This window comes from Halichoeres trimaculatus, unplaced genomic scaffold (assembly GCF_033239565.1).
Source record: "Halichoeres trimaculatus isolate MK-OKI-2021-1 unplaced genomic scaffold, fHalTri1.1 fHalTri1_scaffold_12, whole genome shotgun sequence".
NCBI classification, from domain to species: Eukaryota; Metazoa; Chordata; class Actinopteri; order Labriformes; family Labridae; genus Halichoeres; species Halichoeres trimaculatus.
Window position 1 is genome coordinate 17,065,894 of NW_027437190.1, and position 26,746 is coordinate 17,092,639.

General features: G+C 39.2%; 1 protein-coding gene across 6 annotated transcripts in view; it reads left to right on the top strand.

Moving 5' to 3' along the window:
• The window catches only part of LOC141800843 (focal adhesion kinase 1-like), a 73,910-nt gene that overhangs the window by 2,643 nt on the left and 44,521 nt on the right, over window positions 1-26,746 (top strand). For 4 of the 6 annotated variants that reach the window (XM_074683661.1, XM_074683663.1, XM_074683662.1 and 1 more), the window contains exons 1-8: window positions 9,747-11,617; window positions 22,710-22,996; window positions 23,083-23,249; window positions 25,340-25,427; window positions 25,690-25,769; window positions 25,877-25,939; window positions 26,051-26,105; window positions 26,428-26,568. In XM_074683661.1, coding sequence (XP_074539762.1) covers window positions 11,545-11,617; window positions 22,710-22,996; window positions 23,083-23,249; window positions 25,340-25,427; window positions 25,690-25,769; window positions 25,877-25,939; window positions 26,051-26,105; window positions 26,428-26,568 — 954 coding nt within the window. In that variant the 5' untranslated portion in view covers window positions 9,747-11,544. Of the gene's footprint in view, window positions 1-6,130; window positions 6,158-9,746; window positions 11,618-22,709; window positions 22,997-23,082; window positions 23,250-25,339; window positions 25,428-25,689; window positions 25,770-25,876; window positions 25,940-26,050; window positions 26,106-26,427; window positions 26,569-26,746 lie in introns of those variants that run through there. The other 2 variants (XM_074683665.1, XM_074683666.1) reach the window with 2 other exon arrangements.

A 26,746-nucleotide genomic window follows, 5' to 3' on the forward strand; every position in this document is an offset into this window, starting at 1 on the left:
TGATTTCTAAACAGTCTTTCCTCAGGTACCTTATTAGCTAAATGTGATTTTCTTGACCGCGTTGGATCAAGCCATGTCCAGTCAGACCTGTACCTTAAGAGTTAAACAACAAATTTCTGTTGGCTTTTGTCACTTTTGCTGTCTAAGTGTTTTACATGTTAATGAGAAACCTCTCTCAAAAAAGACTAATAAATGATTAAAAAAGCAAAAAATAATTGCCACTGGTAATTGAAGGTTAAGGTTAAGAAACCTCCTGAATGTCTGAACTTGAGGTTCTTCTGCCTCATACTCAGTTATATTTGTAATACCCAAAAACTTGTATACTGTATGATCACACACAGACTTAACCCTCCTAATCTGTAAAGGATGTAAAGTCATATACTGCTAAGTTGTGCTGTGTCTTGTGGTTACTCTATTGTGCTGTATTGAATTCCAGGACAGTTCCACCTCCAACACCCATCCTGTGCCTCAGGCCGTGTTTTCTGCTGTTGCATCAATAGCTGAATTCTAAGATACCCGATCAGTTGTGTCATATTGGGACGTAAAGACAGAGTGCGTTGTTGTTTAACACATTTCCCAACTGAATGTTCTGGTGTTTTAATGCAGTTAAATAATTCTGCTTCTTCCCATGAACAAATTTACTGAAACAAAAAGTTGTTGCATATCTTTAATAGAGGGAATATAAGGCAAAATAGTACCTCAAGTTTGCCTGTAGTGTCCTCGTTTGTCTAAACTCTGGTTGTCATTTGTTTGGGATCGAACAACAGAAAACTATTGTTTTGCACACGTGAGCGTAAGACTAGAAACGCATGCACTTGTTTTGTCATCAACAGCCCTCCCCTATTTGCATTCATTGGTCCCTGGTTTGTTTAGCTTACTCCATGTGGTCAGCACTCCCTGACTTTTACTCCACCAAACTCTCTATCAGCTTTGAGGTGAACACATTGTAGTGGAGTTACTTTATATGGGGTAGGTTTGTATCACGTATTCGACACCAACTCACTTATTTGATGCTCCAAGCTGGAAATCAAAACGATCACAGAAATGAAATTAACTTCCTGAAATGCATACACAGCACTTGAGTGAGAAACTAAAATACAACTTACAGCTCAAAAGCGTTTCCATCACACTCGTGTTTTAAGGGCTCCTTTTTAGCTGCTGCCTCTTTAAGGTCCCCTGCTCTGGAAACCACGTCAAACTAATTGGCCAGTCCTCCTGAGGCTTTATACAGCCCTTGGTGTTTGAGGTCCCTCCAACTTGTCATGAACAAGTTACGGTCCTTATGCAGTGGCCTCATCATTGTCTCTTTAAGAATTTGGATCCAGTTTAGATCCAGTTTTTTCTCAGTTAAGAACAGCTGGTGAATATCTGTGTTTCTCATGTTTAAGAAAAACTTATTTAATTGTCATTTTTCATTTCATTTACAGCAGATTTGTCTCAAAATTCAAGAAAAGAGCAGTAGGCAGAAGTGATGAGACAACCCCCCTCAAAACAAAACCATTTTTTTGTTGCAAAGCAGATCTGGATATTATTCTTTGTGTTTTGGGAATAAAAAATGTTTGGGGTTGGACTTATATAGATAAGAGCAGGTATTCAGTATTTTAAGTATTCTCAAACAACAAATCCCTGACTGTCAACAGTTATCTTCTGTCTAAACAGCTTACCTGGAAAAAAACATAAAAATGTTGTGAAATACCAAAAGAAAGTGAGTGATATAGCCCAATCCTCTACTTTCCATTCATGAGAGGGTTCAGGGGTGTAAATCTTTTGTATGATCTTGGCTTTGTGGTTTGGGTCCACAAATTTGTGGCCTTATAAGCAATAACTGCACCACACTGCACTCTGGATTAGAGCTGTAATACTGCTTGTTTGATGGCTCTAAAGATGGCTCTAAAACCTGTGAATTTCTGAAAAGAAAGAGTGAAAGTGGAATGGCATAAAGGTAGATTTAACTGAGCATTGTGTTGTCCTAACTTGCACAACTGTTTACTGAAAATAGATTCCTTCCAAATAATGTCACTAGCAGTGAAACCGGTGTCTCATTCCACACATTATTAATTTAATTCTCTTAGGAAGTTGACCCAGGAAGGAATGAAATATAAAAATTTAGTTGGGGTCATGATTGATGGCTGAGTTGGGTAAAACTCTGGTTTTATATTGATTCTGTCTGTGTCAATATATGTTGATACTCTCAAAACACAGAAATATCAATTTAGAAATAACTATATTTTTAAAAAAAAAAAAAAGGTATTGGTTTTATGAAAATATTCGTTTTCAAGCGTAAAATAAATGTTAATGGTGAATTGAATTCCTAGCACAGGAACGAGCGGTAGTGCTCTGTGTTTAAGCATAATTCACACACTTGACAGCAAATTGAGCGTGTAACTCCAATTAATTGTGTGTACACAAGCAAATGACCCTGCAGGACGACCTCAGCACTGTGGCTGCCCAATGGAGATAAAGACAGATGAAAAGAAGGCAAATCAAAGTCTTCCCCGTCTGTACTACTTTACTGTCTCTGTAGTGGTCCCAATACTACCATTATGCTCCAAGAGCAGCTCCTGAAAACGATGGTCAACTCTTAAAAGCTGCTACTCTGGTGACTTTGGTCTGTAAGGTATCTCTGTGTGCAGCGAGGCTCTGCTTTGTTGTTCTCTCTTCTGACAGGCGCATCAGTGCCGAGGAGCTGCAAGAGGCTGTTGTTGTTTTCTTGATGAGAATGTAGTTGTGCAATGCCCTTAGCGTGGTGTCAACTGTAGCGTAGCCTCTGTGCTTTGCAGCCAGAGGCAATCGTTTTCTACTCTGAGTGGGAGAGAGAAAGAAAGAGGCTGTGAGAGCGAGCAAGCGAGTGAGAGGGGGAAATGTGATCGAGTAGGAGGGAGAAGCTCAGAAGAGTGTTTATGTGAGTGAAAAATGTCATAAGCAGTTCAGAGACAGATGTTCCAGCACTGTTTTAATAAAGACTTCTAGTTTTGAATTGTTATCCTTGGATGTGAAAGATTAAAGTTGACTTTAAAGTGAGGTCATTCCTGTTGGCACAGAGGGAATATCTATGCCTGGAGATTTGTTTAAAACCAGCAAATGCAGCTCTCTTTTACAACATATGTATGGATAGTGCTGTGCATATTGTTGTTTTCCAGTACACTTTAATAAAGCCTCCTGAATTAACTGTGCATGTAGGCACTAAAAACCTCTGAAAGACCGATTGTTTGTTTAATTTCTAGTAGTAATAGTGCTTCTGCCTTAAACTTAAAGACTCAAAAACAAGGCATCTGGACTGTATAGAGTTTGGGGAGACATTTCACCTCTTCATCAATTATATAACTGATGAAGCTTCTTGGGTGAGAGGTGAAACGTCTTCCCAAACCCTCCACAGTCTTGTTGCTTTATTTTGAGTCTTCAGAATAACCATAACCTGGATGAATGAGAAACTACATGGACTTCTGCCTTACAATGAGTCATATTTTTACTCCATATCAGTAAATGCTTTGAGTGTTCTTAAAAAAAATTGCCATTCCTGGCTTAAAACTGCTCAGCGTAGTAATTCCTCGAATGGTAAATTTACAACCTCCAACAGTTTAAGTCTAAGCAAGAGAGAGAGAAGAGATTGGCACAGCTGATCTAGTGTTGCTTTTGTTGATAACACACTACTTGAAGCTGAAGTTTTACGCACAACCCTGAAAGAAACACAATGAATTGTGTGACTAGAGTAAAAATGCACACAGATGTGAAACATTTGGGGACAGAGTGACCAAAATGTTACCGACAATTAACCCAAACAGCTTGATTGACCTAATAGTGTAATTTCCCAGTCATAAAATATGAATGCTTTCCTCTGCCTCTGTCGTGTTGTATCAATTCACACCAATATAGACTCAAGTGCAATGTCATCAACATCGATATGTCTGTGTTTATGCTGGGCTAAGTTAAAATAACATAAAGGGGGAGAAACAGTAGCTCAACAGTTTGAAAGTATTTCATGCTTGTTTCACCAATAACTCCATCAGCAACTTGCAATATGTGCAAGTTTAACTCCTCACATATGCACTGCTTAGGTTAACAGTTAAAATGTAAGTCCTTTTTACTCACCATAGATATGAAACATTTCTAATCCTGTTATATAAAAATGCAGTAATGTTAAATATATTTTACACAATTTGTTTTACAAAGTTAGAAAAAAATGAAGTTGGCAAAAGCTAATTCTCATAGTCTCATAGTCATATTGAGGAACAGAGAATGTTTATCATCACTGATATTGGATTGGCTCACTATCCTTATCTGCCAGTATCAAAACCAAGGTGCTGGAATTGATAAGGGGACTTAAAAATTAATATTAAATACCCCAAATATTGGGCTTAAAATAGACATAACAATATATTTTGTTTATATAAATAAGATGCAAAAATTGTAGTGATGCATCATGACAGGGGACGTGATGAATGAGTTTCCCTCTTTCCGGGCATTTTTTTTTCTTTATATGCATGCAGCTGGTGGTATGTTTCTGTATACCTGGAAAGTTTTTCTATCATTACATTGAACAAGTGGATTAATTTCTAGATTAAAATACCACTTTGGGTCACTAAATGGAAAAACGTGAGCCTTGTATTGGGATATGGATTTTGTTGCTGCACACAAGAACTGAATTACTGAATTAACTTGATTTTAGAACAAGGAAACAGAGTCTAATTTGTGTAAAGGCATGAGAAAATAATAAAGAATACTGACTCACAGTCAACATAGTATAGTCATACAGTTATGCATACTATAAAAATTTTGCATTGTGGCAAACTATGTTCAAGTGTGATATAGAAAACATACTCAATGAAAAGGGTATTTTTATTATACGGTTTACATTAATAGAAACACCAAGGAAAGTCGGTTTAATTTTTGTTGTGCCAGGAGCATCTTTTTTAATTCACTCTCTTCATTTAACAAAAATGAAAATCTCCCAAACTGCCTCCATTAATTTAGTCCATTGGCTTCTTTTCCAGTGTAAGCAGCACACTTCACGATTGTCGCTGTGACATTATCATATTGTTTCCTGTACGAAAATAAACAACTTCATCCTTCACTTGCTGTCTATAACAATAAAATGTTGCATATTTACTCGGAAGATTCAAGTCGTGTTGATGTGGTCTTTAGCTCTTATTTTACATGTAATGGTGTCCTCATTTGCACCAAAGTGTTGCTTTGTGTCTGTTGCTTGGTAACAGATGCAACAATGAAGCTCCAGAGTTGCACCTTTTTTTTTTTTATCAAAGTGCTCATTTTGGTCTTTTTTTACGTGATAATGAAGAGGCAGTGACGAGATGAGATTTAGAAGCAGCTTGGTCAGGAGACAGATCAGAGGGTTGAATGAGGCCAGTGGGTGACGTTATGAAGGCATGACATGGCAGATCTATTATCCTGCCAAGTCATGATTGTCGCCTCGCTCTAACTGTCTGGTATGTAGCTCAAATGAAATCCTCCTGATGCAGTGGGAGCTGCTGCGCTGTCAGTAAAGGGTCAGTGCTGACATGTGAACCAGCGGATGCTTAGCGTGATTAGAAATCGACTCCTGTCCGTCAAATGAACCACAAACTGCAATGAATCTGTTGGGTTAGACTGTTTGATGTGTGTGTTTGTTGTGAAGTTCAGTAGCATTAAACAGAAAACGAATTGAGTTGTATTAGTCTCTGTGGTGCAACTCTATCTCTTTCTACCTATATGTCTTCTTTATTATTTCTGACCAAAATGAACTTGCTTTCCATCATCATGCTTTTGTGTTCTGGAGCGATGTGTTAGAGTTGAAGTAGAGCATAGTAACTATGAAACAGCAGTGGTACAGCTCACATTATTTGTGCACGCATGCAAAACAAATCCATGCTTAATGAAGTAGTTGATGCTTGAAAAGAGCGTACATGATGCATGGACAATTTAATGCAAAAATGTGCTGAGGCCTGCCTGCAGGAAGGCATACATTGCGTTCTTATAGCAATACTACAGCTGCTATCATGTCATATCATGGACATAGTACTTAGAATCTAATTGGTACTGTGATTTCATACATTACTATGCACAATTCACTCCAACACCGTTTCATATATCAAAAATGTATCAAACTGATATCTTGTTTCTTTCTCTTTTGCAGATATTTCCAAGATATCTAACTACGCTGGTGAGAACCTTTCTGTCGACTTATGGTAGAAGCTCAACCCTCTCTTATTAAAGCATGCAACAATGTGACACAACACTCCTACAACATGACAGCTTCAGCACAATGCATTCTTGAAAGCTTTGTTTTAGAGCGTGCAACATGTAGGGTCCTACCACATCTTTGTTAGATATTTCTGCCCTTTATATAGTTTAGTAAATAAAAAATAACCCCAAAATTCAAACCACATAATGGAAAGTAAAACACTGTTTCAGTTTGACTTTCCTGTACAATATAGAGAGGCTCATTGTTCTCACAAGGCATACTGTTCTCGGTCTAGTTCAGACTTGAAGCTTGCTGGTGTTTCTGCTGAATAGCATAGACAGAGGTAGAGCTGAATAATCTCGTAGGTACAGATAGACATTTTTATAGCCTGTAGCTCCAGTCTCTCTCCATGGCTGTTGCTAGGAAACTGTTGATCCTATGTTTTCCAGGAGTGTGTTATATATTTGGAGCTGAGCTTGAACCTGTCATTCCTGAAAAGATCACAACTACCATGTACATTTCATGACCCTAAGAATAGAAAGTCTGCATTAGGAGACTGAGTTGAGGTTAAAATTGTGGGCAACTGAAAGTGATAATGAAATGATGACTTCTAATCTTAGTGAAAAAATCACAGCAGGATGCACACAGTGCACACAGAGGACAAGTGAAGTGAGCATGTGTATGCTGGAGAATGTTCTCATTCCTGCCTGTTGAGAAGGACTGCACTCTTATTGGTTGTGGATCACATGTAAAACAGCACGTTAAGCCTCTGTGTTTAGTTTTCCACAGTTCTGATAAGGCCAGATGCCATTTACATCATGATAAAAAAAAAACCTATTAACAGCAATTGGGAATATTTAAAAAGGTAGGGTTAAAAAATAAAAAACAAATATATACCTTTCATATCATCAGAAGAGTATTTGGACATTTGTCTTAGGTATTAAAACGCAAATCCACTGATACAACACCAAGCATGATTTAAACATGATATTGTTGATAAAGACAATGACTGAAATGTTTCAGCCCCAACTGTTAAAGTCACTGCTTTAAATTGAAAAAAAACCTTCCTGTTAATATTTTTCATCGTAGTACATATTGAACATGTGTCTTGTTAAAGCTACCCTTGGAAATAAAAACACTCAAGCATCACTGAAGTTTATACAGGGACAATAAAAAACCTTCAAGAGGCTTTAGTAGTTATGATCTCAGTAAGAAAGGACTTTAATAGTGAAAGATTTTCAATCTCACCATACCATTGTGACAATGTTTTTTAATTTCAAATACTTTGTTACCCTCCAATTGGCAAAAATGTATTTTATCTCAGAATAAAGTTTACAGTTTCATTTGGCAGACACTTTTGTCCAAAGCGACGTACAACACAAGCAAGAATTTAGATAGAAGGAAAACCTGGGGAGGTTGTTGGAATAATCAACAAGCCAACAAACCACAATTAATTGCTTAAACAGTTAACTTCAATCTTTGACAACATTCAGTAGTAGTGCTGAAAAATCACAAGAGCTGAGTCTCAGACCTACTGACTCATTCTACCCCTGGGGGAAAAGAGGAGAAGGGCAGCTTAGTGCACAAGTGTTCCCTGAACAGTTGAGTTTTCAGACATCTCTTAAAAATAGAAAGGGACTCTGTGGATCGTATAAAGTTTGGTAATTCATTCCACCATTTGGGCACAACAGAGGAGAAGAGTCTGGCTAGTGATTTGGAGCCGCGCTGAGCTGGGAGCACCAGGCGTCTTTCACAAGCAGAGCGTAGTGGGTGAGAAGGAGTGTAGACCTGGATGAGGGACCCCAGGTAGGCAGGAGCCATTCTTGTCAATGTTTTGTAAGCTAAAAGAAGAGCTTTGAATTTGCCGGTGAAATGAGATTAACAGCTGGGCGACGTGTACTGTTTTGGGCTGGTTAAAGACCAGAGGTGCGGGTGCATTCTGGATCATCTGCAGAGGTTTAAATGTACACGCAGGGAGGCCTGCGAGGAGGGAACTGCAGTAGTCGATGCGTGATATCACAAGGGCCTGTACCAGAAGCTGTGAGGCCTGTTGTGTCAGGTAGGGTCTGATCCTCCTGATGTTATAGAGGGCATATCAACAAGACCGTGAAACTGAGGCCACATGAACCTTAAAGGTCAGCTGGTCATCAATCCTAACATCCTTTTTCTGGGTTCTGGAGTTTGTGGGCACAAGTTGAATACACCCACATAATGCATACACAGTGGATTAATTGTATTTTTGATGCGAGATAGAGTTGCATATTGTAATGTCAATGTAAGCATTAACAGTAAAGACATAGCAATGGTCTGCATTTATCGCAATAAATAAAACTAGTTTCATGTAAACTAACAGCTCTTTTTCACTTTACAAAGTTACTTTTACCCATCTGATGGAAGCATTAGTTTATTGCTGATGTTTTATTTGGGATTCATATTGGATTCAGAAGAAATGGGAAGGGTCTTTTGCAGAATCTGTATCAACCAAAAAAAGTTTATGCTTTACATTAAAAAAATCTGTGAAATTGTTGCCAATGTTTTCGAGTTTGTAGCTCTTCTTCAAAGTTCTCAAGATCATCCTGTCCTTTGGCACATCAGAGAGATTGAATTTCTGGGTGCTTTATTGCCAATAGGATGCTGGCATGCTGCAGGAGCAGGTGAAATATGCTGTGAGAGGAGGAGAGACAGACGGCACAGAGTGAGGACAGAGGGCAGCAGAGACCTGCTGAGGGCAGTAGAGACAGAGGAAACGAAGATGTTGAAATGGGTCAAAGAGTGGAATATATGTTTTTCGCTGGCTAAACACTAATCCTGGTAATACATAATCTGCATGTGCAAGGTTTGTGTGTTCATGGGAGAACCTGTTTGTGAAGTCAGGGTGCTGTTTGAGACCGAGGTCCCATTGGCATACCTATCAGAGCTGTTCACGCTGCTTGCCTCTCTTTGCACTGCATCAAGTCTTACCTACAATTTTTCTACCCCTGTTTTCATCCTCCCTTACCTTCCTCATCTGCCTAACTTAACGCACACAGTCACATACACACTAAGCACACACCCCTACATATTCTCAGTTTGGATCTTTGCAGCTCTTTTGCAGCGTGGTCACAGCAAATGCACATAATACTAAAGCAATTGTTTTTTACAGTCACAAACTGTTTAGTGTTTTATTTTTCACTCAAGAACTCAATCTACTTTTGCGTAACTTGCACCCCCATGCACCTTCCTCACACATACACTCACACACACATGTAGTTTCTACCTACTACATCAGCTGTGTATAGTACAGCCCCTCACCACGCATACTCTTTCACGCTACAGCCTCTTTGGTGCACTCATTCCACCACTGCTGAAGGATTGCGCTCAATATACAGTGTGTGTGTGTGTGTGTGTGTGTGTGTGTGTGTGTGTGTGTGTGTGTGTGTGTGTGTGTGTATGTGCGGTGTGTGTGTGTGTGTGTGTGTGTGTGTGTGTGTGTGTGTGTGTGTGTGTGTGTGTGTGTGTGTGTGTTTGGCTGCAGCAGAGTGTGTAGGGGGTGATGTTGTGATCTAGCTGCTTTTTCCGCTGCTCTAGAAGAAAGCTTTGAGAAGTCAGACTGAACGACACGCAGCTGATCGACTTCTAAACAGATGAGCCTCCTTTTTTTCACATTACAGCCTTTTCTTGTCCCGGCTTGTCTTTTTCGGCACCCCTCCCTCTCTTTAGGTCTCTGTCACTTTATGTCGCTGGCTGACATCAGACACCTGCTCTGACCTGGTTAACTCCTGCAGGCTCAGAGCGTTGTGGGAAACCTTTGGAGGATGTGAGGCTCAGCCTCTTGCCGGGGGTTTTTCTTCTTCTTTCATCTACCTGCTGTTTTTCCTCTCTCCTCTTTTTGTCATTTACATTTTTATTTTAATTGTCTTTTTAATTCAACTCAAACTTCTTCTTTTATCTCTGTCCTCATCTCCCTCTCTTGCTCTCTTTTTTCCCTCCTGCGTCGGTCACTTTCATCTTCCTCTCCCTCACTATGTTCCGATTCTCGGTGTCCCTCTTTGCCCTACATTTTTGTCACTGATGCGAGGATTTTTCTTCCTTTCATCCGTCTTGCCTCCTCATTTGGACAGCATTGTGGATTTTCTGAACAGATCTACCACCTTTCTTGGAAAACAGGAATTTGATGTAATCATATGGAGCCTTTTAGTGCCAGGATGGGATGTCAGACTTATTTTGTAACCTGGATGTTTGACTGACACTACGTCTGAAGATTTACAGGAAAGCTGCCTTTTTCGAATCTCACATTACGGATTGATTAATTGGATTTGCCATTTTGCACTGAATCTAATATTTGGGGCTACAAAGTGGCCTGATGCAAAGAGAAATGGTCTACCAGCCGTAGGAGCCAAACGTGATGTATCTTTTTGGAAGCTTCTGGTCTCCTGAGGTGTCCTGGAGCAACTCTCTGAGCCTTCTCATCCCACAGCAAGCTTTTTCTTCCTAAAGTGAAGGAGAAAACTGAGCTTCCTTACACGGACCATACATACCATATCACATTGCACAGTGGTAAAGGTATTTTTTTCTGGGTTAAAGGTCACAACGTGTATTAGACGGATTGATTTCTAAGACTCGGACCCCAAGCCAGATCCTCAAGTCCTGAAGTAATGTGATGCAGTCTTGTGATCAGTAGCTTGGAAAACTGCACCAGCTACTGTTTTCCATTTTTTTGTCCGTCTTGAGACTTTTTCCTTTAACCGTTGAAGAAAGTTCGACTTCCTCATGAACTTTGACTTGAACCATTTCTGCTGGCTAGTCTACTGTAGATGTGAGAAGCTGAGTCAGACCTTTATCTCAGCGTTATTTAAAGGTGAAATCTTTCAGAGCGTTTGCATGAGCTGGACTTGGACCCTGATGATAGATGAGCATAGTGGCTGCTGGAGGATAAAGTAGCAGTCTGGTGTATTCTCTACCTCCTGTGGGGACACTTGCTGTGTCATCTGATTTTTACAGAACAAAGGATATTTGACATTCTCCTTTTCTTCTTGCTGGGCTCTTTGCTCTATCGGCGTTACTTACATCCCTGGGATACTGTCTCAGATTGATTTTTCTGTGTTATGTTTCCTGCAGCTGTCTTGTGAGGAGGATAAAAATCACACAATGGATACGATCACTGCTGTAACCAATAACATCTGCAGGAAAACTTAATTTAAACTTTCTATTGGAACATTTTCAGATACTTTTCCTGGGCTTTAAGGATTTTTATACCAGGAATTTTCCAGGTTTTTGAGGAGCCAAAATGGGCCACTGCTAGTTTTGGGCTCTATGCTGTTTTGGGCTTCCTGCAGTTTAGTCTGGGTGCAGTGGCCAGACCCTGAACAGCCCCTTCTACAAATAAAATGGAGAGCAGTGGCTGCATCCCCCTGTGCTGGAGCAAAGGGGCCTGCATCTACGCACAGCACCCCCTACCAAGTATGTACTTAGATTTAAATCAGTAATAACAAAGCAAGTAGCAACTGAATGGTGGCCTGTGTACCAACAAATAAACGGCTTGTTGTCTCATTCGGTTTCCCATGTCAGCTTAACATAAGTACAGGCTTTCAATTGGCTGGAAAATAGTTTTAAGTTTGTGTTTTTGTTTATAAAACACTTTGATTTACTTCATCATTATCACCCTTATCTGTTCTCATGCTTGTTTCTAGTCCTCACTTTCTTTAAATGATCTATATCTTCACAAACACTGTGTTCCCAGATATTTTTGAAGCGTTTGCAAGGTTGTAATAGTTAACTAGAAAAGCAATTTCTGAAGAAATTGCGCTGTGAATGCAGAATGCTGAAGCAGCTTGCGCTGAACTGCTAATGCAGAATGCTGAACATGGATGACTGAAGATATGTCTGAAAATGGCTGAATGAAGTCTTAAATAACTCGCGCTGAAATGCTACAGCAGAAGCTAAACATGAATGACAGAAGATGTGTCTGAAAATGGTTGAATGAAGTCATGCAAGGCTTGCACTGAAATGCTAATGCAGAATGCTGAACATGAATGACTGAAGATTTGTCTTAAAATGGTTGAATGAAGTCTTTAAAAGCTTGTGCTCAACTGCTGATGTAGAATGCTGATCATGAATGACTGAGGATATGTCTGAAAACTGTTTAAAGAACTCCTGTAAAAGCTTGCGCTCAACTGCTGATGCAGAATGCTGAATTAGCCTGCCATGAACTCTTGTATAGAAGGAAATGAATGGACGAATAAATGGAATGGATGAAGGAATTTAAAGTTGAAATGGTTGTGTCCATTCAAAAATTAAAGGAATGAATCAAATTTTAAAGAACATTGATGGAAATAATGACCTGACTGAGAGTAAATGTAAGTCGGCTATCTTAAACCCTGATAAAATGTAATCCTGTGTGTCCTGTGTGTGAGTTTTTTAACCATTTAAGCCTGTAGGCTGAGGCCCATCTGAAGCCAGATGTTGCCATGGTGATCATTGTTTATTAACTGCCATCAGAGAGCTGGTGGAGTCTGTTGATTCCCAACACATTCCCTTTGAAATCAGGGTGTAAAGGTGCTTGCAATTCTGACAAAAAGAATGATGATGAAGCATGAATCAGTGTAATCTAAAATTGGATTTAAAAGTTTGAATGGCTGAATCAATTCAGGAATTAAAGGAAGGGATTTAAATTTAAAGAAAAAAAAAAGGAAAATAAGGAGCTGACTCAGGGAAATGGAAGTCAAATGCTGTTAAAGTGTGATACTTTCTGCCCTGTGTGTGTGTGTGTGTGTGTGTGTGTGTGTGTGTGTGTGTGTGTGTGTGTGTGTGTGTGTGTGTGTGTGTGTGTGTGTGTGTGTGTGTGTGTGTGTGTGTGTTCAATCATGTAAACCTGTCTGCTGAGGCTTATCTGAAGCCAGATTTTACATTGGTGATCAATGATAAATTAACAGACACATGCTTGTCTTTGTTCCTGGATGTTTTGATGAGTTACTATAAACAGCTGCATGAGATGAAAGGTTTCCACGGTGACCAGCTCGATAAGGGCAGCAGGTGCAGGTGCACAACTTTGCCCTTGTTACTGTAATCTTCTGAAGATTTTGTGGCAAAGCAAGAGTCCGAATCTCCTGTCACCTTGCCGAAACCGTGAGGGCTAGAATAAAAATGAACACGCCGTAGGAATCCTGAGACCCGGAGGAAGCTGTCAATCTAAGTTTCATGCATGAAGGTCAAGAAACAAACCCATGAGAGCGATAGATAGATGAGGGAAATTTCACTGATCTCTGAGAAAACCCCTCAGGAATTAACATTGAGGTATATTTGTTTTTTTTCAACTTCTCATGACAGTTGGCCATTTTGTGAAAAAGTGCTTGATCCTTTAGCTTTAAAAACCACTTTGTAAGAAGCAGGACAAGCCTCCCTACATTTTGACATATAATATGCCTATGTGGGGCAAAAATTGTTACCAAAAGAGCAGTTTACCCAGAAGTTTCCCAGGTCTTGTTTCCCCCTCTCCATGCTCTGTCGTTTGAATCTCCCACTCTAGGCCAAAACATTCCGTCCAATACACACCAATGTTAAACGGCTCGAAGAGCTGAATTGCATCATGACCTTTAAAGGGTCATTGTGAATAAACTATGAATGCTAGGAAACATTTGAAACCCACTGAATGAAGCCAAAAGGTAGCTGAATATTTTAAAGTTTGAATGGAGTTTGTAGCTGAATGTATGACTGAATGAAAAGGGTTTGAAGCCAGCTGAAAAAATGTCCTGAAGGGAGAAAATTTTGAAAATTCCCCATTCATCTCTTTGAGACCAAAAAACGCACAAATTCTGAAATATCTCAGAAAGTATTTGTGAAAAGTTTCTGAAGAGTCATAGCCCCCTTGTCCCAACTTAAACACACGTTTTGAAGTTTGAACGGTGAAAATCGGTTGAAGTTTGTCTGAGTTTTAGCGGTCCAAAAAAGCGGGCAGAAGAATAATGAAGAAGAAGAAGAAGAAGAAATGTTTTTGTCACAGAAGAACATATGCTGTGAATGCATTGCTGCATTCACAGCAACTAAAAGAAAACTCAAAAAGAAAACTAAAACTTAAAATACATTGCAGTTAACTCAAACTAATACAAACTAGAAAAGAAAAAAAAAACGATAAGTAAACTCGCACTGTATCTTGTGTTCACAAAACTAACTTAAACCAACCAAAATGATAGACAAAATGTCCTTAGTTATCGTTTTTGACAATATTAACAGCCTTTAGGATTTAAATTAATCCAACACATTTTCCCAACCAACATTATGGCAGTTTTCAGCAGTTGTCAGCGTCACCATCATAGCGATGTACTGGGACATGCTTGTTTACTGCACTGACTGGCTGTGCACTGTGCTGTGACCAAACGTAGTGGAGCAATGAATCAGAGCATCTGTAATAGTTTAATTTCATGTGAGTCTGACTTTATTGTATTTGAGTCTGCCTTTATTGTTACAGAGTCCTAGTTTCTAATTATTAAAGCTCATTTTATATTGTTTCATATAATTTATGTTCATATTATTTTTATTTAATTTATATTCAAATTATTTTTATATCATTTATGTTTATATTTTTTATACTAAGTTTATATTATTTTCATGTGTTTAAGGCAGCAGCCAACAGTTCAGTATCAGCATTGACTGAGCAGTGAGCGCCATGTTGGACCTGAAAATAAACAGTATTACAAAATATTTACTCTGACCTTTTTGAATCCTGCACCTGGTTAATAAGGTATGAAAAAACTAAAACTAAACTGAAACTAAGCCTTGTTGCAAAAATCAAAACTAAGTAAAAAACTAGAATGTCCGCTCTAAAACTATTTAAAACTAAACTGTAATGGAAAAAAAATGACAAAACTAACTAAAACTAAACTATGATGACAAATCCAAAACTATTATAACCTTGAGCGTTTGTCAGTTTGGGTAAAATTGACCTGATCTTTGTTTGTTTTCTGCCTAACAAGGTCTAAATCATAGAGTGGCATCACACTGGGCTGTGGGGAGGGTACAATGTACACATTTACCTCTGTTTTGTCCTCTGCTTTGTTGTTTGTCAGTCATTGATAAAACTGAAGAAAAACTGGGGTCCCTAGTAGGGAAAGGAAAATGAGAATTTCTGAATAACCGGCTGTCGACTCAAGGAATAATACCTTGTTTTAACTTTGCCGGCAGGTTCATGTCACTATGCAACTTGTCAAGTTACAAAAATTTGCACACAAATTGGGTTGATCCCCAAAAAGCTTGATTCTTGTTTTGATTTTACAAGCCATTGCAAAATGAAATGTTTAACTTGGTTCAGGCCTTTCTGTGAAAAACAAAAGTGTAGTTGTGATTTTCTGTCAGTTTGTTTGCCAGGCTTAGAGTCATACTGTGCTGTAATTAGGTGTGTGTGTATAACACTGTGTGGGGGAGATGTCAGTAGGCAGTGTGGTTTATTTTGTCATTTTGTTTTATATGCAGAAAAATGTGTTGTTATAGAAGTGACATTTAGACACAGATTTGATACTGTATGTATATTAACAGTGAGAATTGAAGTGGTTAGACTTGAAGCCTATTCCCTCTCCCATGGTATAGATAATGCGCATCCTTGGCAAGGAGGAGAGAGCGTAGTAGTGTTGGCGGGGGGCGGAGGAAATTGTTTGAGGATGAGAGAAAGATGAGAAGAGGAAGGAAGGAAAGATGGTTCAATAGGACGGGAGGATCAAATGAAGATGTGAAGGCAGGAACTAAAAGGCCTGTGAGCATGTGAGCTGAGTGGCATGGGGAGATTAGGAAGAGAGGAGAAGAAAGGGGAAGCAGAGGAGGAGAAAAGGATGGAAAGAGACAGAAGGGTTTGAGAGATTTAGTGGCAAGTGGAAGGAAAATATAAAATGGCATAAAGACATGAGTAAATGTGCAGAATGAGTTGGAGAAAAGAGAGAGGGAGAGGGAAACACTCCCTAAGGATTGTCCTAACCCCAGTAACCCAGATACAAGTGAGAGAGGAAGATAAACCATCCTTGTGCTGGTACGATGGGACGGAGCTCCACTCATGCCCACTGTGGCTTTAACAGACTGAGTGTCACTCACTGGACCCCCACTGAGAGCGGGACTGGTTGGCCTGGCAGCCGCCTGCTCCCCTCCTGGCTGCCTGCGTGGCCTACTTGATTTGAGTCCCCTCTTTTTTTTTTTTTCTTTTTTTTTTCCTTCTCTTCGAGTGTGTGAAGACATGCATCATGTGGGGATTTAGTGCAGTTATGCTGCTGAGTAGAAACTGGTGCAGTGAGAAATGGTGTCATTTGCTCTGTGTTGTGTAGTGCAAGGTTTGGAGAGGAATTTATGTACTGCCAGGTCTGCAGTTTGTGTTGCCCAGAAATGTGTTTTTTGCAGGGGACTGAGTTGGTTAACTAATTCCTGCGTTTGTTTGTTTTTTTCAAGCTTGTATTCTTTATGTTTATACTTAATTCTGTATTGATTTTAATTTTACAACGCCAAAAAAAGAAGAGCTGTTTGGCAGCCTTTACAAAAGCCAAGAGTTTCAGATTACTGTTGATATTATGTTACTCATTTCTTTGTACAGTATGAATATTACAGCATAAAGATACTTAACTGGAAACTTCTGCAAAAGTGGATATCTGTTTTCTTTTCTTCATCTAAGAAGCAAAGGGAAGTAAAACAATCTTTGCATGTAAAGATTCTGCGGATAAGCATTTTATCTAGTCATGATGATGAATGTAATTTTACTGGCTGGAGCATACAGCCACATTTTCTCTTATCATAATTCCATTGAAAAGCAGGTGTTCATCCTGCAGTGCTGTGAGTGATATAACAGCATTTACTGCATGAAATAGTTTCACAAACACACACACACAGACACACACCATCTTTAATAGGATTTTTACAAGCTGTTGGTATGTAGGCTAAAGTTACATGGTTGTAATTATGTGTCACCACTATGTTATAGTGTCAGTGTATGCTGTTGTGTGTTACAACACTTCAGTGCTAAATATGTAATCTGATTAGTGACTGAGTGAAAGAGTGGTAGCAGCAGATGGCTGACTGTGACTCTATAGCTCCTCTGGTGCGACTGCATCTATTTTAAAAAACGAGCTGCAGTCGGAATAATGCCCCCAATACATTTTTTAGTGTGCCCCTCTGAGACGAGAAGGCATGGAGGCTGAATATGAACTAAAGAGAGGAGCTGGTAGAACAAGAGAGAGGAGGTGTTGTGCAACTGTATCGCTACGAATGCACACACGGAAGAGTTTTTTATAAAGTTTTGACTCACCTCCAAAAATACAGCACCTCATACACATCAAGTTGTACTAAGTTTTTAATGTGCAACAATTTTTTCAGACTGTTTACCTGAAAGATGAGAACTCCTAAATCAATTCACAACACTTGGTCAGTGTGTTTCATGAATTAACATCCTGTAAACTTGCACACATTAATTGGTGGAATAATTTCATGAACTGAAATGTTGATGGTAATTTTGTTTTTCTTTATTCAGTCAGTCATTAAAAGAGAGTAAAAATCAGCTGCAGTATGCTCTGCATCTCATTGTTCTGAGTTAATATGAATACAAATTGTGACTCAGGCATCATGCGTATTTTTCTCTGCATAGTAATAAGGAAGGAGAAGCACTCATCTTTTCAAGTGAAGCCACACGGAAGCTTTGATATCAGACAGTAAGAGTGTAGTGTGTAGAATATGAAATGGTGTGTTCTGAAGTGTTCCATCTTTCCACTTTGAATGTAAGGCCTATCCTTGTAAATATTGTTCAACAACCCAGACAAATGCACTGTGTGGTGTGAGATGTAGCAGTGGTGGTATCAGCACCAAACAGAAAGCCATTCTTTTCTGGCTGTGTGAAAAGCCTGACATCTCAGAAGTCTAAGGTAACAGAAATCTTTTTAGATAACTGAGTTCCAATTTTGATGCCAGTTTGTGAAAAAAAAAAAACATTTAGAACAAAATTACTAATTTTTCATTTTAAACTCATGTTACAATTTTTCACTGACATGGAGTCACAAAGTACATTATGAAGAATGTAGCTAGAACAGCTTCAGTGGTATTAGTGAAGGACTTAAAGCAGCAGTGTGCTCTTTAGGGATTGTAACAAGGCACCTGATAATCCAGGAGTATCATCGCTACAGTCTTAGCATTTTAAATGGATGATGATTATAGTGTTGTACAGAGGGGGGCATTTGTAACCTGATCATTACTAATCTTGTCGTATATTGAAACCCTGAGGAACGTGATTCACTTAACTCTCCATCAGATCTACAGATGTTGTGCTGCACCATTTCAGCTTCTGAGCTTGAAGCTAGATGAAGAGCAGTAGGGCTGTAGAGGTGTCTTTCACTGTCTGTCTTATTCTTCAAGTATGAAAAACAAAGTTTCGACCTGAGTAATCACTGATATGTGTGTGAAGTGTGTGGCATAATACACAAATATAAATATACATCTTTTATAACACAGTCACTAGGCCTGTCACGATAACAAATTTTGCTAGACGATAATTTTCCAAAATATTATTGCCAATAAATTATATTATTGTCAATATTATTTTGATTTTTTTCCATTTTTTCATTGATGTAATTATGATAAATGGGGTAATAAAGTGAGTACACCATATCAAAAGCAAGAAACTTAAATTTCTTAAGAGTATTTAACTGTAATTAAAAGGTCAGGATCTTTTAAATAAAATAAATTAAACAAAAAATATAATAAATTTAACAAACAAGATAGAGGAAAAAAAAATACAATGAAAATGAAATGGACTCTCTTTTACAAAAAAATTCATGTCAATTAAAATAATTAATACAAATCAAAAACAATACAAAACATAGACCCTGTCTCTAAAGAAAAAACGAAACTCCAAAAAAACAAAACAAAACACAACAATAAAAACTAAAGCCTAAATAAAAGGGAGTTTATACAGTTCATGTACTTTTTCCCAGTCAAACCGTACTTTCTGTCAAACATTTTTAACATTTCTGGCTTTCAACTGTATTGAAGGGCTGCATTTCTTTGGCAATGTAGCTGTCTTTGAGTGCCCACCATTTGACGCTTTTATTTCTATTTACTTTTCAGACCAAAAGCCTCAGTAAGAGCGGATTGTCAAAGAACAAGGCTCCACTGCCCCTCCCTCTTCTTCTTCTTCGTCGCCACTATTTTCAAACAAATGCGACATATCAGCTCGTTGGTGTTCATGAGCTCACACTTTGTTCATTCTGCTAAAAAACAAAATAGTCCCACACTGGGACTGTGGCAGGCGGCTTAAGAACCGTATCTTTCGTGCCATCACTCATATTAGCGTGTGTTTCCTCCTTACCCCTTAGGACGCTCCCTTCAGCTCTCTCCGTGTGTACGCGCAAGCAGCTCCGTATTCACCCCAAAGATCGCATTTTGGACAGATGCTCACTCTGCTATAAATCCGCAATAGAACCTATGCACCCCGACGTTAAAGATAGGAAAGATAGACGTAGTGAGCCATCTTCTCATTCAGCCTCTTTGGTGGAAAGAGAGGAAGAAAACAAACATGCATGCACGTGTCAGTTTATCAAGGCTGGCAAACTTACCGAGGTGAGGACGTTTTTATTTATCGTTCGGTTAATTGATTTATTGATTATCGTGACAGGCCTAACAGTCATATATAGCATTTTAATCATTTTTTTGTTTGTTTTTGTTTTGTAACCTTTTTTTACAGATGAGCAAAGAAAAACGATTTCTCATTCAACTCATGATATCGAACCAAACCAGGGGGTATTTGTAAGTGGCAGAAGTTAAACCAAGTAGTTAACAATGCTTTCTAACAATGCTAGCTAACGATGTATTAATATACTAAAAAAGTATTTTAATTTCATATTGAAGATGATTTCAGTACATATGAGAGAAAATAGGGAAATATATGGAAAAAGAAGGAGGAGAAGGAAGCCCCCATGGCATAACAACAATCCCAGCAGGAAAAAAAGGAACAGTGGCTCAAAGTTCCTCCATACAAACAGGGTAAAGTAGTATATCTCTGCGGTGTGCACACACATTTCACACATACATGCACACTCTTGATACAGCAACTCCTCAAGAATGCTGAGACAAGTCAGAGGATAAATCCTGTCTTCCTTTACAATTCTGCTGCAGTCATTGTACACACACACACACACACACACACACACACACACACACACACACACACACACACACACACACACACACACACACACACACACACACACACACACACACACACACACACACACACACACAGGCATGTATTTCTCCCACAGTCGTTGAAGAGGTAACTGTGGGTCAAGCTTCAGAAAGTGCTGAGCAAACTTTCCCTACATCAGTCTCCATATTTCCGTCTCTCTGTTTCTTCTCTCTTTATCGGTATGATGTTTTCCTACTGTGACCTGAATGCAACACAGAAAATGCTGAATGTAGTGATGTGACGTGAAGGGTATTGATTTTTTTCTTTTGAGCTTGTTACTGGCTGTGAATTTGCCATGACTGGCAGTTCCAGTGCTTGGAAACACAGCCTTCTAACTGGATTTATCTCCATATTAATTGGTTTCAAAAAGTCATTCAAAAAGGATTATTAGATCCCCTTTGAGCACTAAGTAATCCTTTAGAGGGTGGATCAGATCACTTTTTGTCAGGTCTTTTGGAGAACTATTTAGTCGTATATGAAATCCCCAATACTGGATATGAGCCATGAAGTTATTCAGCAAATTAGTATACTCGCATCTTTTTCTGTCACCACATGACAGCAGGATTTTACAGTCAGCTAAAATGACTTACTGAAGCAATGATGACTCAACAAAGCCTGCAGGGGTAACCGGGAAGTGGCAGCATGTCAGGAAGCAGTGGAGAGTCTTGCTCAGGGATCAAATGTGTGGAGATGAGCATACAGTATAATCAACCTGAAAGAGAGTTAACAGGTGAAAGAGATAACCTGTGGCAGAAATGTGAGGAACAGCATGGTTTGTGCTTGTTTTTGCTTGGATGTGGTCATAGAGGATTGCTCTGTGAAGCACTGCAGGAGAAATATCTCTATTCAAACCCTATCCTGTGAAAAGAAACAAATGTGAAGCAAACTGTTTCCCTGAGTTGAAACTTAAAGTGACTTATTTATTTCTTATGTTCCAAATAAGATATCTAGTGATTCTGTGCATTTGTTCGAAAGTTTGCTATAGTTAACCCTTAAGAAATCATTTGTTATTTGGGCTACCACTCAACCACAGCAGAAACAGTGAACATCAATATACCCAGGGCAATGTACCAATCCTTCAACACAGTGTAATTGTTCACTTCACAACAGTGTTTCAAAGTAAGCCAGCTTTAGGGACCACCAGATGTGGAGCTGCAGATAATACTGAGCACTGCAGGCATAAGTGAGTGACCAGGTAGGTTTGCTAACTGGTGTTAGATTGGTTTGATGTTTGTGTATCAGTGCTTTTTCAAACTGGCTGGGTGAGTAGCTGGCTGTCTAGTTTATCCACAGTGTTTCCCACCACCTGGGAATTTGTTTGTACCTTGCTTTGTTTGTACCCTGTGTCAGGACTCTACTGGTTTTCTTTGCTTGTTCATTAACTAAAACAGTGAGTGGATGAAATAGTTGTTAGCCTTCCTGATATTGTGAACTGGTAACTTTTGACATAAGCAAAATGAGTTATGGTAGGTTTGAATATCAAGTGGTTTGTTGTCTCAGTATTTGTTGTCACCGTTTTATTGCTTTGTGTATACCTTGCCTTTGCTTTGTATCAGGGATTTGTAAGGGTTAGACAGAGTTAAACAGCTTGGGTTTAAGAGCCAGGGTGTGTACAATATGACCCTGTGCCAGCCTCAGGGCGTTTTTTTTCTTGTTTTTGTTGTTATTCAGTATGCGACAGAAAAGGACAATCTCCTCTCTTCTGCACTCCCCTCTGCCATAAACACGTAATGCACTGACTTAATGCTGTTTCTGGCGTGTGCCATGTGACCAATCAAACACAGGAGGGGGGATATGGTAGATGTCTAGAGGACTGGTGGTTAATACTAGACGTGAATACCAAACATCATAAAATGATTCATTATTTTAGGAACGATAATGACTGTTCAAAACATGCACGCACACAAGCAGAGACCAAGGCATTAATACAAATGTCTTATTGAATCAAAACCAAAATAAAGAGTTGTTGGCAGCATAAAGAGTCTTCTCTTATTGCCATGGGACAAATAATCTTGATGAATAATACAAGCTAGAATACAAGTCATGTTTAAATGACTTTCGATGCAGATTCAGATTTTTCTTGATACATTGCATAAAAGCAGAATGAATCAATGACTTTTGGTGACTTAGATTTCTATAACTTGGTCTTAAACTCTCTTGCAACTTCCAAGCCATGAATTTGAAGAATAGGTTCAGTAGTTCTCTGTACCAACCCTTGTTCCGTGTAAAATAACTGTCAATTTTCACTGTCCTGCGCTGTGTAATCTGTCCCAATTTGTGATCACTGAACACATTTCCAGTTGAATACCCAAACCTCATTTTGATACATGGCCGTTTCCCCCCTCTCTTTTTCAGAATATGACAGCCAGTTAGCCCCAGCCGCAGGGTCTGAGTCAGGCATGGCGTCGTCTTCCTTCTTGGAGCCCAACCACAATCACTCTGCAACAGGTGGTTGTGGGGTTAAATCCCGGTCTGGGATGCCTGGTGGTACTGGTGTCGGTACCAGTGGCTCTGCAGGAGGCCTTGAGCGGCCCCCTGGCTCCATGGACCGGGTCCTGAAGATCTTCCATTATTTTGAGACAAACAGTGAACCATGCACCTGGGCGAGTAATATCAGGCATGGAGATGCCACAGATGTCAGGGTAAAGAACACAGACATGTTTCAACTTCCAGCCATCTCCAGTTAAAATTTCTATGATGTTCACATTCTCTATTGCTGTTTCCACAGGGTGTCATCCAGAAAATAGCAGAGATTCACAAACTGCGCTGCGTCTCTTCTTTGGGCCTCCGTCTGACCCACCTGCACTCTGATGCACTTCACTGGTTACACCCTGATTTGGGAGTTTCTCATGTCAGGGAGAAGTATGAGAAACAGCACCCCCAGGAGGAGTGGAGGTAGAGTTGCCTCAATATTCCATTCTACTCTGACTCATTAAAATGTGTTTCGTTTTGCTTCACAAAGTCTATCAGGGAGTGAGGGGCTTGTTTTTTTTGAGACAGCTTCTGGATGGTACCTACCCAATGGGCACTTCTTCCTCTATGAGTTATGCTAATCAAACTGAAGATCAGTTACAGGAAATCTCTACAGAGGGGGCATGAGACAGATGTGCTTTTTACAAATTTGCCACTAAACATAACCCTTTGACTGTTGCCTTGTTTTTAAGCTACGGCTTGTACAGATTCTAACATAATGTCCCAGTAAAACGAATTAATGCTGTGTTAAGTCACTGACCTGAAACATACTTAGAGTCAATGCTGCATGCAATCAGTATGCTTTGTTTGTATATTAAATGAGGTTGCACCTTTTTTTAAATAAATACTTCCTAAAAATACAAAGGAATCAACCCTAATGTAACAGCCATTATATATACAAGTTTGACAGGTTGGAGTTAATGTAGTTTGAATTGGTAGGCCATTACATCTATCACTCAGGTACTTGATTTGGCTTGTTCCTGCATCTAAAACTTTTTATACCACTTTAATTTAAAGAGCCTTATTCTTTGAATTTATTTGAGCCAGTTGCCTGATCTGCTCTGAGAGATGATTTGCTCTTTCGGGTGAAGACATTTATCTCATCCTTGTTATTTGAGAGAATTACCACCCCTTTTCAACCTATTTTTAAACCCTGCCGGCTCTTAGCCATCTGCAGCACATATTGTTAACAGCTCTTCTTTCATTTTAGCCCATTGTCCTTCTGTTGATACGTTACACCCAAAGTCATTAAAATTGAAATGAATTCAAAGAGAGAGACTTGTTCACACCGCTAACATGCAGCTGAGCAGCTCCAGTTGTTGCAGCTCTGCCTCGGAGGGCAGCAGAGCTGCAAGCCCACAGGAGCTTCTGCCGCTGCCAAGCTATTGTTAGAACAGCAGAAGTAGCCCAGGGGATGGACTGACTCTATCTCACTCCTCTCACGCTCCCTCGCGTGTTTTCTCTCATTCTGTCTCGTTCGCTCGCAGTCGCTCCTTTTCACTTTGATCTGCCTCTCCATCTTTCCCCCTCTTCATCTCTCACATCTGTTCTCTTTCTTACCCAGCTCCTTTTTCTCTCAAACATGCATCCTTTGCTCTCTTCTCACACTCTCTTTTTGCGTCATTCATTATAGAACGAGGATGTTTTATTCATTGTGTCTTTTGATTTTCCTCTGTTGTCTAACTACAGGCCTTTAGCATCATGGCAGTGTGATGCTCACTACTCTGCTGACCCATTTCTCCTGACTACAGTCACAGCAATATGTCAGTCATAAAGTAATATGTCACTATGAACAATAATGGCCCATCTGGGTACTGCTGTGACGCTGTTGACTGTAAATTCCAACAGCAGGAATCTCATTATACTTTGTGATAGGACAAGGGTATCACTTTCAGTAAGTTCACTGTCAGCAAAATACAAAATCACGTCTTACTGAGCCACCAGGCAGTAATATAATGAGGAGAAAAGGGCATCTTTCAGCCCCAAGACTTGGTTTCAATGCAGGAGGTGTTGGCAAACAGCCACCCTGCTGAGGTGACTTTGGGCAAGATATAAAGTCTAATGCTGTATGAGGACTATTATGAAGCCAGCATGTGTTGCACTGTGTTGTACAATAATTAATTTACATTGTGTTTATTATTATTTCAATAACAAATTATTCCAAAAAGGGTGTATAATATATTTCCTGATAATTCGGTTTTCCTCCAAAGTGACAAATTTTGGTGCAGCAGCTTCAATATTCAGTGGTCTTCACTGAAATAAGAACAACCATACACTGATTGTTTCCCTGATTGAACATTTTTAAGTAGAACCTTTCTCCAATCAGTTAATTGATTACTGCAAGATCTTTAAATCATGTTGTAAATTAGTAAATATAGCACATTTTTGTGAAAAATGAACAAATGATAGGGAAAGTCATTTGTGTATCTCTCCATTAAGCCTGTAAAATACACTTATGGTTGTTTAAAACAAACAAACCCCAAGTGAGCCAAACTGTCCTGTCTCATTTTCAGGTATGAGTTACGGATGCGGTACCTTCCCAAAGGTTACCTCAGTCATTTTTCTGAAGACAAACCTTCTCTCAACTACCTCTATCACCAGGTGAGAAAAAGTGTCCAAATTTCCCTTATAAATACTGTATTCTTCCAATTGATTTGTATAAAATCACATCAGCTATTCTCTTAAACCTCTTCTGATGTGCCTTATCTGCTCTATCAATGGGACTAAAAATGTATACACTGATTTGGTATTATCAACACAATTATTGCTGTTTAACCACACAACACATTTTTCAAGTTGTAAAGTTTAATGTTTTTACAGCGGTATTAGTATTTAAGTTTGTTGGCACACTGTGTTTCTCCAGGTAAAAAGTGACTACATGCACCATATAGCGGATCAGGTGGATCAAGAAGTTGCTTTGAAACTGGGCTGTTTGGAAATAAGGTAAGAACAATCCAGACACAAGTTTTCATCCCACAACCACATTAAAAATTGTTCATTTTCTCAAACATATTCTTGACTCTATCTTCATTTTTTTGTGAATTATAAAGGAGGTTCTTCAGAGAGATGCCAGGAAATGCCCTAGACAAGAAATCTAACTATGAACTACTAGAGTAAGGGTGATTCATTTGATCAAGATTATTTCACCTAGATTTATTTATCGAGTATTCACACAAATATTTTTAAGTTGCACAGAGATTCACCTTATGTTTTTGTGGTTTCAGAAAAGACGTTGGTTTGAGAAGGTTTTTTCCCAAAAGCCTGCTGGACTCCTTAAAGGTGAGACTAAACAAAACAAAAACTGTCATCACACTGACAAAAATACCCAAAGATGTGCTGATCCGCAACAGGATTGGTAGATGGTTTATTTATTTGTTTGTTTTATAGACCTTATTTTGTTTGATTCGATACATTTGACTCAGCAACTAGCCGACTGATGACAAAATTGATTTCTGTCTAAATGTCTGATAATCTCATTGTCTTAGATTAGATTAAACCTCCTGTTGGCACTTCATGTGCCTTATCAGTAGTCTTTGTGTGTTTTGGCCCTAAACCAACAAGACAGACTAAAGCCTTGTTAATGTCTTTTTGTCCCCATCAGGCAAAGACTCTCCGTAAGCAGATCCAGCAGACCTTTAAGCAGTTTGCTAACCTCAACGATGAGCAGAGCATCCACAAGTTCTTCGAGATTCTCTCACCTATCTACCGCTTTGACAAGGAGTGCTTCAAATGTGCTCTGGGGGTAGGTTAATGAAACAAAACATGAAGTATCAAAAATGAAAGGTGGAGTCCGCTCAGACCAAATGTCACTAAACCAGGAGGACTGAGCCTGTTAAAGGGATAGTTCGGGTTTTTTGACATGAACCTGTATGGCATCCTCATCTATGGTTATGTACATCAGCGCTGTCTTACCCCTGTCT